This window comes from Silurus aristotelis (assembly GCF_946808225.1).
Source record: "Silurus aristotelis genome assembly, chromosome: 4".
Classification (NCBI taxonomy): Eukaryota; Metazoa; Chordata; class Actinopteri; order Siluriformes; family Siluridae; genus Silurus; species Silurus aristotelis.
Genome location: NC_139577.1, coordinates 14,105,660 through 14,124,565, shown reverse-complemented (window position 1 = coordinate 14,124,565; position 18,906 = coordinate 14,105,660). Strand labels below are relative to the sequence as shown.

The 18,906-nt window shown below is 40.0% G+C and overlaps 1 protein-coding gene across 12 annotated transcripts in view; it reads left to right on the top strand.

Annotated features, from left to right (window-relative positions):
- The window catches only part of fgfr3 (fibroblast growth factor receptor 3), a 38,884-nt gene extending 37,268 nt beyond the window's left edge, over positions 1–1,616 (top strand). For all 12 annotated transcript variants that reach the window (XM_083540237.1, XM_083540229.1, XM_083540234.1 and 9 more), the window contains exon 18: positions 1–1,616. This exon is cut by the window's left edge and continues 41 nt beyond it. In XM_083540237.1, coding sequence (XP_083396363.1) covers positions 1–124 — 124 coding nt within the window. In that variant the 3' untranslated portion in view covers positions 125–1,616.
- Positions 1,617–18,906: the final 17,290 nt, after the last annotated feature.

The following is an 18,906-nucleotide window of genomic DNA, read 5'->3' as shown; positions in this document are numbered from 1 at the left end:
CGCCTGTCCAGACTCCAACAGCACCTGCTCCTCTGGAGATGACTCCGTGTTTGCTCACGATCCCCTGCCTGACGAGCCATGCCTCCCGAAACACCACCACAGCAACGGCGTCATACGGACTTGAAAACACTCCAGCATTAGCATTCATACGGGTGTAAACGGCTTCAACACGAAAACGGACATCAGCACCCTGAAATCCATCATAATACCAGCATTATGAGAACATAAACACCCTGAAGAGGAGGAAGGAGAGGGCTTAGGGGTCAAAGGCAGGTCACACTTCAATCTATTAATAAACATCCAGGAGGCTCAGTGACATCAAGGCTACTACGCCAACGAGTCTTATCTTCCTAATGCTCTTCTTCAGTCTAAAAACTGACATTGAACTTCATGCTTTTAAAAAAAATTATAAGAAATAGAGAGAGAGAATTCCTATTTTTCTACTCTGCCAGTTTATTTTTCCTTTAACGCTTGGCATTTTGAAGGGTGAAACCATTCCGTGCCTATCGATCAAACACAGAAACAACTGAACATTAAAGACTTAATAGAGTGACACCCCCACTAGTGTCATTCCATATTGGACAACTTGGCGCCGATGGGAAAAAATTTGATTTGAGTGAGAATCAAACTTAAACCATTGCTTCCAAACATATGGCCAGTTTTATTTTTTGTTGTTGTTACTTCTTTCTTTTTTTCACAAGAACTTTGTGACTGACATGCCAATCTTTTAAAGGAGAACAGTCCCAGATGTGAGATTTGCTTTTGAGGAAATATAATTGTTTTTTTTTTGTTTGTTTTGTTTTTTATGTATCTAGATTTTCTATTGTAAATATACAGATATAAATATGTATCATATTCTAGTCCACAGCAGTGTATGTAAAAGAAAAAGAATTGATTTAAAAAAAAAAAAAAAAAAAAAAAAAGGTTGAAAAAGCAATGCATTGCAAATAAGCATACATTGTTGAGGTCATGTAAACATTTAATCTTAAAAACAAGCTAAAGGTTTTATTTGAATTAACATGTATATTTGTAAAGCTATTTATAGACTTAACATTATGATTTTAAGGTCTAAAATTATAATCTAGGGTTTTGGTACTGTAAACAAATTTTTTTTGTTTGTTTGTTTTTTTGGGGGTTTAATTTTGTAAGTTATTTACCACAGAGGTGCATAGTTTTTCACATCCAGTGGGGGTTTTTTTTTTTTTTTTGGTGGCTTTGTTTCTGATTTATTTTTCTTTTATGTTTCCATCTCTTTGTTTACAGTGGCAAGAATGTATAAACACTATTGGCAATATAAGTACCAGCATAATGCCATGAACCAGAAGTGGAGTTCTGAGATGAAATGAGAGTGCCACATTGTGTTGACTGTGATCTCAGTGTTAATATCTAGAATACAGGGACCACACGTGATTTTCTTCTCTGGAGAAGAAATTGTCTGACTTCAGAGAAGTAAAGAATTCAGCACTTGTTAGAGTTTAATGTTAAAAAAAAAAAAAACACCATGAACTAACATTTTATATACATTTACACAATTTCCTTACAACTACCTTAACATTGTTTGCCCTAAAAATAACAAATGCAGGGATTTTAAGTATTACAGCAAAAAAATAAATAAATAAATAATTTACAGAAGGGACAGCCTTCTCAGAGAATGTATACACTGTGGTCCTGTATGTCTCTCTTTGATATGAAGGAATGCTTTGTGGTTAAACCCCAAATGGCATCAATTACGATAGTAGAACTTATATGGTCAAACCATTTTATGAAAGTGTGTTTTAGGATTGCTTTTTCGTTAATGCGCAAAGTAACTTGTGAAATACTGCCATCACTATATTTGTACCAAGTGCCAAAATCTTCCATCTGCCAAACTTTTTTCTGTTCTTAACTTAATGTTACTGAGTCCAGATTCTTTCTTCCTCCTCAATCGGAGAGTGATACGTGATCGTCTCTCGCTTTGTGAAGTCAAGGTTTTGGTTGTGTCTCAGGGTGTCCTTAGACAGTTGTGCATGAACTGGCAATAATGTATAAAAAGAAAGAGACAAAGGACGAGACAAGGAGATGCACTTGCTGCTAAAAAACAAACAAACAAAAAAATAGATTTCATATCTGAGGAGTGTAAAGCTCTTTCTCTGTCCCGTCAAGCGTATTATGACCGGCCCATTTTTTATTCAAGTGCCTGGCCCGAAGGGAGGGGTCGATGTTTAGCTCGAGGTTTTGAATGTACAGGCCCAACAGCAGTGATATAAGCAGGGTGTTTTTTTTAAACACATTTCATAAAGCACTTCTTTACTGTTGTTGGATTACAGTACCCAAGACTGATCCAGCTCTTCTTCTTCCAGTCGAAAGAAAGGCCATTGTCCCAAAAGAGCGCTCGGTGTTTTGTTTGGCATTTTCCTTATTTCTCCTGAATAGCTCTCCTCTGTATGACCTTTAACCTCTGGCTCACCTGCAGAATGCCCCTATACTCTACTACTGAAGGCCCTGCACCCCCACCAGCACCCTGATGCTGGTCCTTATTCCCCACAAATATTTATTGTATTTATAATTTAGTTTGTTTAGATGTGCATACAAGCGTGTTGCTTTATGACACTTTTGTAATCTTAAGATGGAGGTAGTACTGAGACATGTTCAGGGGTTGAAGAGGGTTTAATTCCAGTGAAAATGTTTACATTCTCTTCCAGACATCATGCTTTTTCTCGCCGCTTTTTTGTTTTGTTTCCAAACCGGCTGGAATGTTTAGCAATATGGTCTAATGACCACATTCTTATTCATTTGATTTTTAATGCGTCTTTCTTTTAGCTCTATGTGATAGTGCCATTCAGCGCTTATTAGAAAATATTACAGTTAAATTACATTTCTTTTTATTTGCAGATTACCATGCATTGAGTAGATTTGATATAGGTCGATATGTTTTGGAACTAGGGGTGAAAGTGATCTTTACAATATTTTTCCCACAATAAGGAAGTTGGTCCAACAATGCATTCCATGTAGACTTTTTTTTTTCAGGAAATAAAGTTTGCTGAATTAAAGTAGCAGGTCATTCAGCCTCGTTGTGTTTCTCTTCTCTCACTTTTTCTTCTCTTACACAGAGTTATGTGTAAAAATAAGATTACTAATGGTTTGACCCAAATGCTTTATTTCATGGTATTTTTCATGTCCCTGTTCTGAGAATATTCCACTGTATTTCAGATTCTGACAGAGCGGTAAACGTACACCCCCATACTAACAGTCTGTGCCTGACAAAATATTACTGTATTAATAAACAGAATACATAAAAATGGTGATATTTTAATCTGCGCATCATACATATCAGGACATAATAAAAATCATCTGGTCCTTAGCAGGTCCTTGGTAAATACAAGCTTATATAAACAACAACAGATTACATATAGCTATGAATAATTATTTTACCTAAATAAAGCCAAAATGGAAAAGACGTGTGAAAAACTAATTACCAAACTGCTTCCATAGGATATAAAAGGATAAGTTGTTTTTAGTAAGTAAGTAAGTTTTAGCAGTTTGTTAGTCTGGAGCATTCAGGTGTGTGTTAACAAAATGCCAAGGAAGAATGACATCAGCAATAATCTAGAGTAATAATCTAGAGCAATAATAATCAAGAGTTACATTTCAGACTGCATGTCTGGCCATAATGCACAGCACCGAATTTGCAAACACCAAACGCAGCATATCAGCACATACACCTCATACCAACTGTCCAGCATGGTGGCGGATGGGTGATGATTTGGCCTTGTTTTGCAGTCACTGGTCTTGGGTAACCTGCAGTTATTGAGTTGGCAATGAACTTCCCTGTATACCAAAGTACAAAGAGTCAAATGTGAGGCCATCTGTCCATCTGCAAAAGCTTCGCTGAAACTGAACACAAAAATGTTAATGATAAGTGTAGTCCTAAACAATTGTATCAAACTACTTATAATCAATACAGTCCAAATCTATCTTTATGGTTCTTAAGTTTAACCCTCCACAGACTGTTTATGTTGAACCATCTGCAGCAGCAGAGTGGTCTCTAATTGAAACAACCCCCCATCCAGGGGTAAGGACATAAGGATAAATCAGGCAAGTCAAGAAACAAGAAAGAGACAGGATTAGGATCTGCATTATTATGTTATCTTTATTGTTAAATAACAGTAAGGACAGTATAATCAGGGTGCAAGTAAGTACTCCAGTAGGACTAGCTATGACAGCATGACTAAAAGGCAAACATGGCACGATGGATCTCTGGGATATGAGACGACCTGCCACACCACTGTCTTCAAACTTGAGTGAACACCTGAGTGGGGGAGACAAGAGCATGCAAACATCCTAGTTCACTAAAACACTCCATGATCCCTTTAGGTCTGCACCTTTACCTAAGAAAAACCTATTCACCAAAGGCTTAACTTAAGGCTGCAACTGTGTCTGAGACCTAAACACTAAATAGAAAACCGATCCATAATTTTGGGACTTTGTAAAAAATTTAAGAATTAAAAAATAAAAAATAAAAAGCTCGGTCCTCCCACCTGTAGTCTTCAATATTTAAGGTATCAATAAATAGAACTTTTTTGATTTAAGAAGTCATGGTGGATCATATTTTTAACCAAAAGGTCACTCAGGTAGTGCAGAGCGATAGCATTCAGTGCTTAATACTTCAGCATTAAGCAGGATATGCAGTTTGATTATATGCAGTACATTTTATAATCTTATCATTTTATAATTTTATAATAATTTTATAAAATTGACAATATGCAGTAAATTCTATAATCAATGTGAAATTTTATTGGGAGCCAATGTACAGTGAATGGACAGCGCTTGTATATGCTTGCTGCTGCATTCTGGACTAACTGGAGCTTATTTATGCACTTACTTGAGCATCCAGACAGTAAGGTGTTACAACAGTCCAACCTATATGTAACAAGCATAAACTATTTTTTTGTGCATCATGTAATAACTTATAATATTTATTTTAGCAATATTTCTGAGAAGAAAGAGGGCTATCCTAGTATATTTACCTATATTATCTATTAGACAGAAATACCATCCAGAAATAATTTGTTATCACAAAGCCTACTTTTAGCTGTATGTAGTCTTAGGAAAATTAATCTTATCGGAATTGAGCAGAAGGAGGTTAGAAAGCACTCTCTGATGTACTTTACACATTTCTTAATATTATTATCTGGCATTGCTGAAACATACAACTTCATATTATCACTTCGTATTATCAGTATAACAATGATAGCTAATAACATGTTTCCAAATAATTTTACCCAGTGGTAGCATATATAAAAACATTGGGCTTAAGACAGATCTTTGCAAAACACCAAACTTTACCTCAGTAAATGTAGAGAACTCACCATTTATATCTGCAAACTGATATCATTTAGTCAGACAAGAACTGAGCCAGAGTCATTCTCTTAACGCCATCCATATTCTATAGTCAGTCAAAGCAGACACTACAGTGGTGTAAAAAAAAAAAGTGTTTGCCCCCTTTCTGATATCTTATTTTGTCACACTTTAATGTTTCAGATCATCAAACTAATTTAAATATTAGTAAAAGATAACACAAGTAACCCAACCATTAGGGTTGCACAAGCCAGTGCACTCTTAGTGTCGGTCCCAAGCCCGGATAAATGGGGAGGGTTGCATTAGGAAGGGCATCCAGCGTAAAAACATGTGCCAAATCAAACATGCAGATCACGGATGATCCGCTGTGGCGACCCCTAATGGGAGAAGCCGAAAGAAAGTAAAAGATAGCACAAGTGAACACACCATGTAGTTTTTAAATGAAGGTTTTTATTAGTGAGGGAAAACAAAATCCGCAACTACATGGCCCCGTGTGAAAAAGTGTTTGCCCCCCTGTTAAAACTGTGGTTTATCACACCCGAGTTAAATTTCTCCAGCCACAGCCAGGCCTTATTACTGCCACACCTGTTCACAATCAAGAAATCTTTTACATAGGACCTGCCTGAGAAAGTGAAGTAGACCAAAAGATCCTCAAAAACTAGACATCATGCAGAGATCCGAAGCCATTTAGAATGAGAAATGAGAAAGAAAGTAATTGAGATCTATCAGTCTGGAAAAATGTATAAAGCCATTTCTTAAGCTTTGGGACTCCAGTGAACCACAGTGATTATTCACAAATGGCAAAAACATGGAACAGTGGAGAAGCTTCCCAGGAGTGACCAGACGACTAAAATTACCCCAAGAGCAAAGCGATGCTCATCGAAGAGGTCACAAAAGACCCCAAAACAACATCCAAAGAACTGCAGGCTTTACTTGCCTCAGTTAAGGTCAGTGTTCATGACTCCACCATAAGAAAGAGACGGGGCAAAAAATTTCCAGGACAAAAACCGCTGCTGAGGTAAAAGAACATAAAGGCTAGTCTAAGTTTTAGCAGAAAACATCTTGATGATCCCCAAGACTTTTGGGAAAATACTCTGTGGACTAACGAGACAAAAGTTAAACTTTTTGGAAGGTGTGTGTCCCATTACGTCTGGTGTAAAAGTAACACCGCATTTCAGAAAAAGAACATCATACCAACAGTAAAATATGGTGGTGGTAGTGTGATGGTCTGGGGCTGTTTTGCTGCTTTAGGACCTGGAAAACTTGCTGTGATCAATGGAACCATGAATTCTGCTGTTTATCAAAAAATCCTGAAGGAGAATGTCCAGCCATCTGTTCATGACCTCAAGCTGAAGCGAACTTGGGTTCTGCAGCAGGACAATGATCCAAAACACACCAGCAAGTCCACCTCTGAATGGCTGATGAAAAACTAAATGAAGACTTTGGAGTGGCGTAGTCAAAGTCCTGACCTGAATCCTATTGAGATGCTGTGGCATGAAAAAGGCGGTTCATGCTCGAAAGCGGCTGAATTACAACAATTCTGCATAGATAAGTGGACCAAAATGCCTTCACGGTGCTGTAACAGACTCATTGCAAGTTATCGCAAAAGCTTGAGTGTAAGTGTGTGTGTTTCTTCTCGAGCAACCATCTCATATAGCTCTGCTGTCACTGTGAGCCTAGGCCTAGTGAACCCACTAACATGTGGAGTTTTGTCTCACTCACTCACTTTTAGTAATTGCTGATCCTGGTCAGGATGGTCATGGTGGTGTCCAGAAACTTCACAACCCGGGGGCATGAGGTGCCAGTGTAACTAATGGCACCATATCACATACACTTCCACACTCATTTATACAAATAGGCAATGTAGCATAACTGATTCATAAACTGTTTTTTGAGAATTCTGCGGAATCTAATATGATGAAATGAAACTCAGTATGTTAGACAGTAGATAATAAGTCAGTAATAAGTAGATAATAAATCACACTGTACTCAAATGTAAAGGATGTTAAAAAACAAAGAGGCAGAGCAAAAAGGAATAAGTCTCAAATAATATCAGAAGAGTAACATACTGTATTGATGCTTATTCATTGCGTGTGTGTGTGTGTGTGTGTGTGTGTGTGTGTGTGTGTGTGTGTGTGTGTGTGTGTGTGTGTGTGTGTGTGTGTGAGAAAGAGTCTCTTTTACAAACGTATTTTCAGTTAACTGAATGTTTGCTTTCCAGAGCTTTTTACCGATCTCCTTTTTTTACTTACGCCTTCATGTGGGTCACTTTAACATGCTGAGTGTAAAACAAATCTAACCTTGTGGACAGTTTCGTCATAATCGTTCTGATCATCAAGCTCCTTGTCGGTGTCCTTACTGCAGTGGTGATAAACAGATTATGAGAACAAAGCCAAGAACTCACAAACGCACATGGGGTAAGATCAGTGAAGTAACATATAACACCACACGCATCGCTACATATATATAAATATTAGTAAATACAGTGTCATTTTATTATTTAAAAAGTGACCAATAATTTGATATGTAGATTGGTTTCTCCTCACTAAACAGTTTTATAAGCGCAGCTCAGCCATTATGGTTGCACAAGCCACTCTTAGTGCCAGTCCCAAGCCCGGATAAATGGGGAGGGTTGCGTTAGGAATGGCATCCAGTATAAGACACGTGCCAAATCAAATATGCGGATCATAAATCAGAATTTTATATTTTTATAACAGATCAGTCGTGGCCCGAGTTACCAACGACCGCCACAGGTATTGTTAGCCAATAGGGTACCGGTGGAAATTGGGCTACTGTTGGCCGAAGGAGGAGAAGGAGAGGAGGAAGACGTCTACAGAGACAGCAGGGAACAAAGAGGTGTTGTAAAGTGTGTTGTAAAGGAGTGGGCACTTTAAATGTTGTTACTATGACTGGTAAAGGGTGAGAGTTAGCTGATATGATGGAGAGGAGGAAGGTAGATATGTTGTGTGTTAAGGAGACCAGGTGGAAACAGAGTAAGGTCAGGAACATTGAAGGTGGGTTTAAACTGTTCTTTAATGGTGTGGATGGACAGAGAAATGGTGTAGGGTTGATTCTGAAGGAAGAGTTTAGTAAGAGTGTAGTGGATCTGAAGAGAGTTTCTGATAGAGTAATAAATGAGAAGCTGGAAGTTGAAGGTGTGGTGATAAACGTCATCAGTGCTTATGCTCCACAAGTGGGTTGAGAGATGGAGAAGAAGGAAAAATTCTGAAGTGAGTTAGGTGAAGTGGTAGAAGGTGTACCTAGTAATGAAAGATTGGTGATTGGGGCAGATTTAAATAGGCATGTAGGTAAAGGGAACAGAGGTGATGAGGAGGTGATGGGTAGGTATGGTTTTAAGGAGAGGAATGTGGAAGGGCAGATGGTGGTAGATTTTGCTAATAGGATGGAAATGGCAGTGGTGAACACTTATTTTAGAAAGAAGGAGGATCATAGGGTGACGTATTAGAGTGGAGGAAAGTGTAAACAGGTGGACTATGTTCTATGTAGGAGATGCAACCTGAAGTAAATTGGAGACTGTAAGGTGTTGGCAGGAGACAGTGTAGCTAGACAGCATCAAATGGTGGTCTGTAGGATGGCTTTGGAGGTGAAGAAGAAGAGGAGGAGAGTGAGGACTGAAAGAAGAAAGAGATAGTGGAAATTGAAGAAGGAAGACTGTAGTGTGAAGGTTTGGGAAAAGGTTAGACAGGGGCTAAGTGTTGATAAAGGAGACAGCTAGAAAGGTACTTGGTGTGACATCTGGAAATAAAAAGAAAGACAAAGAGATGTGGTGGAATGCTGAAATGCAGGAGATCAGAAGGAGAAAGAGGGTGGCAAAACAGAATTGAGATCGACAGAGTGATGAGAAACAATGTAGGCAGGAGTACAAGGAGATGCGGCAGCAGGTTAAGAGGGATGTGGCAAAAGCAAAAAAAAAATAAAAGGCCTATATCAGGAGCTGTATTAGAAGTTGGACACTAAAGAAGGAGAAAAGGAATTGTAGTGATTGGCCAGGCAGAGGGACCAAGCAGGGAAGAATGTGCTGCAAGTTAGAGCAATAAAGGATGCAGATGGAAATGTGTTGACTAGTGAGGAAAGAAATTTTGATGATGTGGAGATGGAAAAGCAGGAAGTGGATAGGATTAATAAGGAGGAAGTTACAGCAGCAATTAAGAGGATGAAGAGTTGAACGTTTGTAGGACCAGATGACATACCAGTAGAAATATGGAGATGTTTAGGAGAGATGGCAGTGGAGTTTTTGTCCGGATTGTTTAAAAAGATTTTGGAAGGTGAGAGGATGCCTAAGGAATGGAGAAGGAGTGTGCTGGTACCAATCTTTAAAAATAAGGGAGATGTGCAGACCTGCAGTAACTACAGGGGAATAAAGTTGTTTAGTCACACCATGAAGTTATGGGAAAGAGTAGTGGAAGCCAGGCTGAGAGAACAGGTGACTATCTGTGAGCAACAGTATGGTTTTAGGCAGAGGAAAAGAAGAGTGGCAGGAGTGATTTCTGCAAGAATGAAAGGGAAAGGTTTATAGGACTGTGGTGAGACCTGTGAAGTTGTATGGTTTAGAGACAGTAACATTGACTTACATACAGGAGGTGGAGCTGGAGGTAGCAGAGCTGAAGATGTGTAAGCAGAACCAATTTTTTTTTATATAAATGTCGCATATATGCATTCATCATAATCCGCTTTACATTACCACTAAACAAGTGTGTGTGTGGAGTGAATGGAATGCACTACATGAATGTTCTGGTGGTAACAGCTGCAGTTGGTGTAGCTGCCACCAGAAAACCAGGTGTGTGTATGTTTAGGATTTTTAAAATACTCACCACAGCATCACTGTGGTCACCTACTAATCTGTTTTGCAGTATTTCTATTCTGGACTCTGGGTTCCATAAGGGTTGTCCATGGTGTTTGTGAGTGTGTGTGTGTGTGTGTGTGTGTGTGTGTGTGTGTGTGTGTGTGTGTGTGTGTGTGTGTGCGTGTGTGTGTGCGTGTGTGTGTGTGTGTGTGTGCATGCTGTATGTGCTGGACTCAAGTTTTGCCAGGCTTCTCTGTAATTTTCTTGGTTAACTGTGTAGTGCACAGTGGTGGTCACACACACACACACACACACACACACACACACACACACACACACACACACACACACACACACACACAGGCATTTATCTAGGGGTTGCAGTAACAGCTTGAAACTAGAAGGCCTAAGCATAATTAATAGTTGCGCTGTGGTTACAGGGAGAGAGGGCTCACAGTATTTATTTTTTACTAAATTTAATAAAGTAAAAACATGGTGCTTCAGTGGTATGTGTGTGATGTGTGATTGTGTTTGTATGTGTGTAAGTTTGGCTGGAGTTAAGCCCTGACCAGACGGGCTGTTTACCGTTAGTCTGTGGCGTTTGACAGCACTCCAGCGACATTTTTCAGCCCTATTAAAAAGATGACAGCAGACACCAGCGCTTATGACGCAGAGAGAAAAAGCGGTGAGGGGGATTAGGGCAAGTAAAAAAATGACAAGAAAGTGAGAGGGAGAGGCTGCAAAAAAAGGAGCAATGTGTCAAGCATAACGTCAGTCTGAAGTCGTGCATTGAGACTTGGCGCTTTGCTGGAGCACTTGGGTGAAGATGGGGGACCATCCACCTTGCTGGCTGAAAGCAGCGTGTGTGTGTGTGTGTGTGTGTGTGTGTGTGTGTGTGTGTGTGTGTGTGTGTGTGTGTTTATTAGATCTACAAGTGACGACTTTCAGAAATGCAGCCCAGAGCCTTCCAGCTCGGCAGAATGTGAACTCTGTGTCCTGGACGTTAAGAGATGAGTATGACTGTTCCACATAAGCCTGGAAGAATTATGTGTGTTTAGTAGAGCGGTTCAGAAGTTTAAGGCTCAGTGTGTGTGTGTGTGTGTGTGTGTGTGTGTGTGTGTGTGTGTGTGTGTGTGTGTGTGTGTGTGTGTGTAGACATTGTGGTCGTTCGCTTTTGAAGGAACCTATAGTTTGAATTGGAAGGATATCTGCTGATTATTCCCATTTTTATATGACAATTGAGGGCTTTGTGGTTTCACTGGAGTCTCCAAGAGCCAGTGAAGCTTGACCCCGACCCAGACCGAGCTCAAACGAAACCTCCTACTTTGCTTAACAAAAACATATAAAGTCACCATAATACACGATTGTATAAACAACTAATACGGCAGCATGTTTAATAAAGGTTATGTAAGTAAATTATAAAGTGATCAAAGATACGAAATGGCTGCAGTATATGTTTAAGCCCTGTATATGCTCATGTGTGCTTATGTTCATGTGAGTGTGTGTGTGTGTGTGTGTGTGTGTGTGTGTGTGTGTGTGTGTGTGTGTGTGTGTGTGTGTGTGTGTGTGTGTGTGTTTGTGTGAATGGTCTTCTCCTGTAACTGGACCTTGGAATGTTTTCAGAATAACTATGCCAAATCAGCAATTAGTGTGTGGGACAACCGTGAAGAAGAGTGAGGATCAGGGACAGGTGTCCACAAGACACACACATGTGCACACACAGATACACACACACACACAAACACACACACACACGCACACACAAAGGAAGCAGAGGAACAATCAGCATGTATGGCAGTAATGTTGTTGTTTTTTTCCATGCTGGAAATGTCAGCTATGTGGAATTATGAGCTAAGAGTCGTGCCACACATCAGGCTATCAGCACAGCACAACAATTATCTAAATGTCTGACTCTAAAATGTCTGAAGGCTAAAAGCTTCTCCACCTCTCTGGGTCAAGCAGCTAACCTTTAAAAGGGAGGGATGGAGGGAGGACGGCTGGGGGATGGGGTGATGTCGGAGTGAGTTTTGGTCCATGCCTGCCTTCAGACTGTTTAGACATTCTCCTGACTCAAGCATTCACTTTGTGGAATAAATAGTAAGCTCGTGGGGGGTCTGAAATAGTTACCCGTGTTTTGGTATGATGGTGCAAAGCACTTAGTTAGACTGATAAGTGAAAAGTGAATTTTGTACTTATTGGTAATTTGGCATACACAAATAGAAAAACTATATATTTAAAATATTATCTTTAAAGATACATTGTATTTTATAGTTATATTTCTTCTTTTCTTTTCTTTTTTTTTTTTTTGGTTGGACAAACTCCTAAAAAAAAAAAAGCGGTCTAACCTGAGCTAAAGTTATCCTTAGCATTAAACTCAGAAGTGTTCTTTGTAAGAAGAAATACAAGTGCATGGCCAGAAGCAAAACTGGGTGTGTTCTTTCTATCTCTTTCTCTCTCAAAGTGATATTAGCCTATTATGGGCTTACATATGCAAAAGAGGACAGATAGCATTTTTTCAAAAGAATAGAAATGAGACGTTTTGGCTTCGTGCATCACAGAGAAAATATGATAACCTTCACCCTCCATGTTGGTGTCCTTTAACGTAACTCAGAAGAACGAGTAGTCTCAAAGAGTGATTTGTTCATTTTCTACTGGATGCGCAAAAGCAAACTATCACAAAATATCTGTAGGTTATGTACAGGAAACAGAATTGAGTAGTTTACTTCTCAACTCTTCTAGTCCAAATAGTTTGTTCTTTTATTAAGTGACTTCCCTGGACGCTATGCAGTGTATTACACAGGAAACAGAATTGAGTCATTCATCTCATGAGTCTCTGGTACAAGTTACTTGTTGTTTGTCACATGACTTCCATAGACGCTATGCAGTTATATTTATATATATAAATTATTGGAACTATAGTTATAGTTTGTGTATGTAGACATGTTGGGGATCTGCTTATTGAACATTTTATTTCTGATCAAAGGAAACCCAGCCATTAGGGGGGCACAAGCCAGTGTACTCTTAGTGCCGGTCCCAAGCCCGGGTAAATGGGGAGGGTTGCGTTAGGAAGGGCATCCAGCGTAAAACATGTGCCAAATCAAATATGCGGATCACAAATGAGAATTTCATACCGGATCGGTCGAGGCCCGGGTTAACAACGACCGCCACAGGTATCGTTAGCCGACAGGGTACCGGTGGAAATTGGGCTACTGTTGGCCGAAGGAGGAGAAGGAGAGGAGGAAGGCGTCTACAGAGACGGCAGGAAAAGGAGCAGTGTAGGAGAGTAGAGGTTCGGGTTGGTACTTTAAATGTTGGTACTATGACGGGTAAAGGGAGAGAGATAGCTGATATGATGGAGAGGAGAAAGATAGATGTGTTGTGTGTTCAGGAGACCAAGTGGAAAGGGAGTAAGGCCAGGAACATTGGAGGTGGGTTTAAACTGTTTTATCATGGTGTGGATGGGAAGAGAAATGGTGTAGGGGTGATTCTGAAGGAAGCGTACAGTAAGAGTGTAGTGGAGGTGAAGAGAGTTTCTGATAGGGTGATGATCGTGAAGGTGGAAGTTGAAGGGATGATGATAAATGTCATCAGTGCCTATGCTCCACAAGTTGGCTGTGAGATGGAGGAGAAAGAAAGATTCTGGAGTGAATTAGATGAAGTGGTAGATGGTGTACCTAGGAAAGAACGATTGGTGATTGGGGCAGACTTTAATGGGCATGTAGGTGAAGGGAACAGAGGTGATGAGGAGGTGATGGGTAGGTATGGTTTTAAGGAGAGGAATGTGGAAGGGCAGATGGTGGTAGATTTTGCTAAAAGGATGGAAATGGCAGTGGTGAACACGTATTTTAAGAAGAAGGAGGATCATAGGGTGACGTATAAGAGTGGAGGAAGGTGCACACAGGTGGATTATCTTCTGTGTAGGAGATGCAACCTGAAGGAGATTGGAGACTGTAAGGTGTTGGCGGGGGACAGTGTAGCTAGACAGCATCGGATGGTGGTCTGTAGGATGGTTTTGGAGGCGAAGAAGAAGAGGAGGAAAGTAAGGTTTGAAAGAAGAATAGGATGGTGGAAACTGAAGGAGGAAGAGTGTAGTGTAAGGTTCAGGGAAGAGGTCAGACAGGGGCTTGGTGGTGGTGAAGAGGTGCCGGATGATTGGGCATTTACTGCAGGAGTATTGAGGGAGGCAGCTAGAAAAGTACTTGGTGTGACATCTGGAAATAAAAAGCAAAACAAGGAGACGTGGTGGTGGAATGAGGAAGTGCAGGAGAGCATTAGGGGAAAGAGATTGGCTAAACAGAAGTGGTATCGACAGAGTGATGAGAAAAGTAGGCAGGAGTACAAGGAGATGCGGCAGCAGGTTAAAAGGGATGTGGCGAAAGCCAAGGAAAAGGCATATGAGGAACTGTATAAGAGGTTGGACACTAAGGAAGGAGAAAAGGATTTATACCGATTGGCCAAGCAGAGGGACCGAGCTGGGAAGGATGTACTGCAAGTTAGAGCAATAAAGGATGGAGAGGGAAATGTGTTGACTAGTGAGGAGAGTGTGTTGAGAAGATGGAGGGAGTATTTTGAGCAGCTGATGAATGAGGAAAATCAGAGAGAGAGAAGGTTGGAGGATGTGGAGTTGGTGAAGCAGGATGTAGATAGGATTAGTAAGGAGGAAGTGAGAGCAGCGATTAAGAGGATAAAGAATGGAAAGTCGGTTGGACCAGATGACATACCGGTAGAAGCGTGGAGATGTTTAGGAGAGATGGCAGTGGAGTTTTTAACCAGACTGTTTAATTGGATTCTGGAAGGGGAGAGGATGCCTGAGGAATGGAGAAGGAGTGTGCTGGTACCGATCTTTAAGCATAAGGGAGATGTGCAGACCTGCAGTAACTACAGGGGAATTAAGTTGATCAGTCACACCATGAAGTTATGGGAAAGAGTAGTGGAAGCCAGGCTGAAAGAAGAGGTGACCATCTGTGAGCAACAGTATGGTTTCATGCCGAGGAAGAGCACCACAGATGCCTTATTTGCTTTGACGATGTTGATGGAGAAGTATAGAGAAGGACAGAAGGAGCTGCATTGTGTATTTGTGGATTTAGAGAAAGCATACGACAGGGTGCCAAGAGAGGAGTTGTGGTATTGTATGAGGAAGTCAGGTGTGTCAGAGAAGTATGTGAGGGTGGTGCGAACATGTATGAGGACAGTGTGACGGCAGTAAAGTGTGCAGTAGGTACGACAGACTGGTTCAGGGTGAAGGTTGGACTGCATCAAGGATCGGCCCTGAGCCCTTTCCTGTTTGCAGTGGTGATGGACAGGTTGACGGACGAGGTCAGACAGGAGTCTCCCTGGACTATGATGTTTGCAGATGATATTGTGATTTGTGGTGAGAGTAGAGAGCAGGTTGAGAAGAGCCTGGAGAGGTGGAGATATGCGCTGGAGAGAAGGGGAATGAAAGTCAGTAGGAGTAAGACAGAGTACATGTGTGTGAATGAGAGGGAGGGCAGTGGAGTGATGCGGTTGCAGGGAGAAGAGGTGAAGAAGGTGGAGGAGTTCAGGTACCTGGGGTCAACAGTGCAAAGTAATGGAGAGTGTGTTAGGGAAGTAAAGAAAAGAGTGCAGGCAGGGTGGAGTGGGTGGAGAAGAGTGACAGGAGTGATTTGTGATAGAAGAGTATCTGCAAGAATGAAAGGGAAAGTTTATAGGACTGTGGTGAGACCTGCGATGTTGTATGGATTAGAGACAGTGGCATTGAGTAAAAAACAGGAGGTGGAGCTGGAGGTAGCAGAGCTGAAGATGTTGAGGTTTTCGTTGGGAGTGACGAGGATGGACAAGATTAGAAATGAGTTTATTAGAGGGACAGCACATGTAGGATGTTTTGGTCACAAGGTGAGGGAGGCGAGATTGAGATGGTTTGGACATGTGCAGAGAAGGGACATGAATTATATTGGTAGAAAAATGCTGAAGATGGAGCCACCAGGTAGGAGGAAAAGAGGAAGGCCAAGGAGGAGGTTCATGGATGTGGTGAGGGAAGACATGCACGTAGTTGGTGTAAAAGAGGCAGATATAGAGGACAGGGTGGTATGGAGACGGATGATCCGCTGTGGCGACCCCTAATGGGAGCAGCCGAAAGAAGAAGAAGAAGATTTCTGATCAAAGGAACGAAATTAACTGAATGATTTAAAAAAGATTTGTTCATTTTGGTGAATGAAATTCAAAGAACCAAGTCACTAAAATAATCCAATCTTCCTATCAATATTGGTGAGTACTGGCCAGTGGGTAGAAATTAACAGGTGACCTAATTGAGGAGAAAATTATAAGCAATAGCATTTTTTAAGCAACATGAATCACCTTACAATTAAAATGCAATAAAAAAATGGTACTCTCCTAAAATAAATTATGTATACAATGCTAAATATTCTAGCTATGTCATTCTAATAAAGACATACAGGCATAAATAGCTTCTTTGAGCTGGTGTAGTAAAGCATGCTGTATTACCTATATTTTACATACTCCTAATGTTCCTGCCTACATCTGAGTGATCTGAAGTCCAAATATGAAAAATGTATAATTATTATATGAAAATATTAGGTATTATATTACATATATATAATATATGTTATATATTTTACATAATACATGTAATAATATTACATAATTACATAAAGTTGTATGCTAATACTGTAATATATATATATATATATATATATATATATATATATATATATATATATATATATATATATATATATATATATATATATATATATATATATGTATTGTAGAATGTTTTGGAGACAAGGTGAGGGAGGCTCAATTAAAATGGATTGGACTTGTGCAGAGGAGGGACATGGGGTATGGGGTAGGAGAATGCTGAGGATGGAGCCACCAGGAGGAAGGCCAAAGAGGAGGTGAATGTGAATGTGGTGAGGGAAGACATGCAGGTGGTTGGGGTGAAAAAGGCAAATGTACAAGACAGGGGTATGGAGACGGATGATACGCTGTGGCAACCAAAAATGGGAGAAGCCAAAAGAACCACCGGCAATAAACGATAAACTGCGATAAACTGACGCCACCCTAAAAATGCTATTTTATGTTAACAGTGCTGTACTATATTAACATTTTACTTTATTTTATAATTCATATTTATATTTTTATTAATAAATTTAAATATTTCAACATGACACTCAAAATCAGCTAAACAAATTATGTGGCAAATGCAATTCCGCGAAAAAAAAAGGGGGGGTTCTACCTGTATAGACTTCAGTTGTATTTAAAATTAATAAACCAACATGAAGACCGGAGAGCTATATATGAGTCATTTTGACAAATTGGACAAGCATTGTGCATCACAAATACTACAATTTGGAATGTCCTGAAAATATGTTAGCTATGAAGTAGCTGATTACAGAAACCTTGTAAAAGCTGTGAAGAAAAACCGGAAAAAATGACAGTCAGTGGTATCACCAACAACCCCTCGCAGGGCAGACACAGGACTCCATAGGGCAGAAAAATATAGAGGCCATACCAAAAGAGGCAAACCACAAATCAGCAGATTTAATAAGGCCAAATTTAATTAAGCAACCAAACACAGAGATAAGCCACAAAAGTTCTGGAACTAAGCTTAACCGCTTAACATTCTGTCAGGTGAAGCGGTAGCTCAGTGGTTAAGATGTTGGACTTATGATCGGTGGGTTGTGAGTTCAAACTCCAGTGCCACTAAGCTGCCATTGCTGGGCCCTTGAACAAGGCCCCCTTAACCCTCAACTGCTTAGATGTATGAATGAGATAAATGTAAGTTTCTCTATATAAGGGCGTCCGTCAATGCTGTAAATGTAAAATTCTGTTCAATCAAATTAAAAGGTACTTCATTATGCAACAGTAAAATGCCAAACACATGGCCAACACAGCAAAACACTTGTTTTGGACTCTGCCGGTCAACCACTAAATCTTAAACCAACTGAGCATAAATTTTACTTCCTGTAGAAAGAACTGAAGGTAGAACCGTCCACAGCTAATTTGTTGATGGAGTTATTTATTTTCTGTTAAAAAATCTTTCCTCACCCTAAAAATGAGGTGTTCTGACCTCAGAGATTCCATGTAGAAATAAAGATCAGAAAACATAAGCTAAAATTCTGATCTATCAACTAGTATTCAATAATCTTAAACCTAAATGTATTCAACCCCTGTGTATATCAATATAACATTATACAAAGATAAATGCTATTTGAAAGATGAAAACAGCACGGCGGTGTCCTTCACTTGCACTTCCAGCACGCAGATGTCCCTTGTTTGTCAGGTCCTGACCTGTTCATGTGCCATGTGTGTCTGTGAACTATTTAGTTCCAAGACCAAAGCAAATTGTCAGCTATATCAACCAAAACAGCACATAAACTTTAGACTGAGATGAAAGACAAAATGAGATTAGCTAGGAAGCTAAGGAAGGCATGAAAAGATTGCAGTCAAGCTTCAGCAGGTGAAGAGCTTCCGTCTGGAAAAATACCGGCTCTTTCTATTGCAGTTTCCACTGAGACGTGGTATTCGCCGTACTACATCTAAAATGTCGTAAAATGGACATTTCATTAGAGTCTTACTAAACACAATATTTTATCTATGAACTAAACAGGCCAGAACAGTATGGTGTGTTTGGGTTCAGTGAGACGAATGAAAATGGATTAATGGTCTCTCTGTGGTGAATGTTTGTGAGAAATAGGAAGAGATAACAGTAGAAGACAAGTAGCACTCTCGTTAATAAAGAGGAATGCAGTCCATGGTATGCG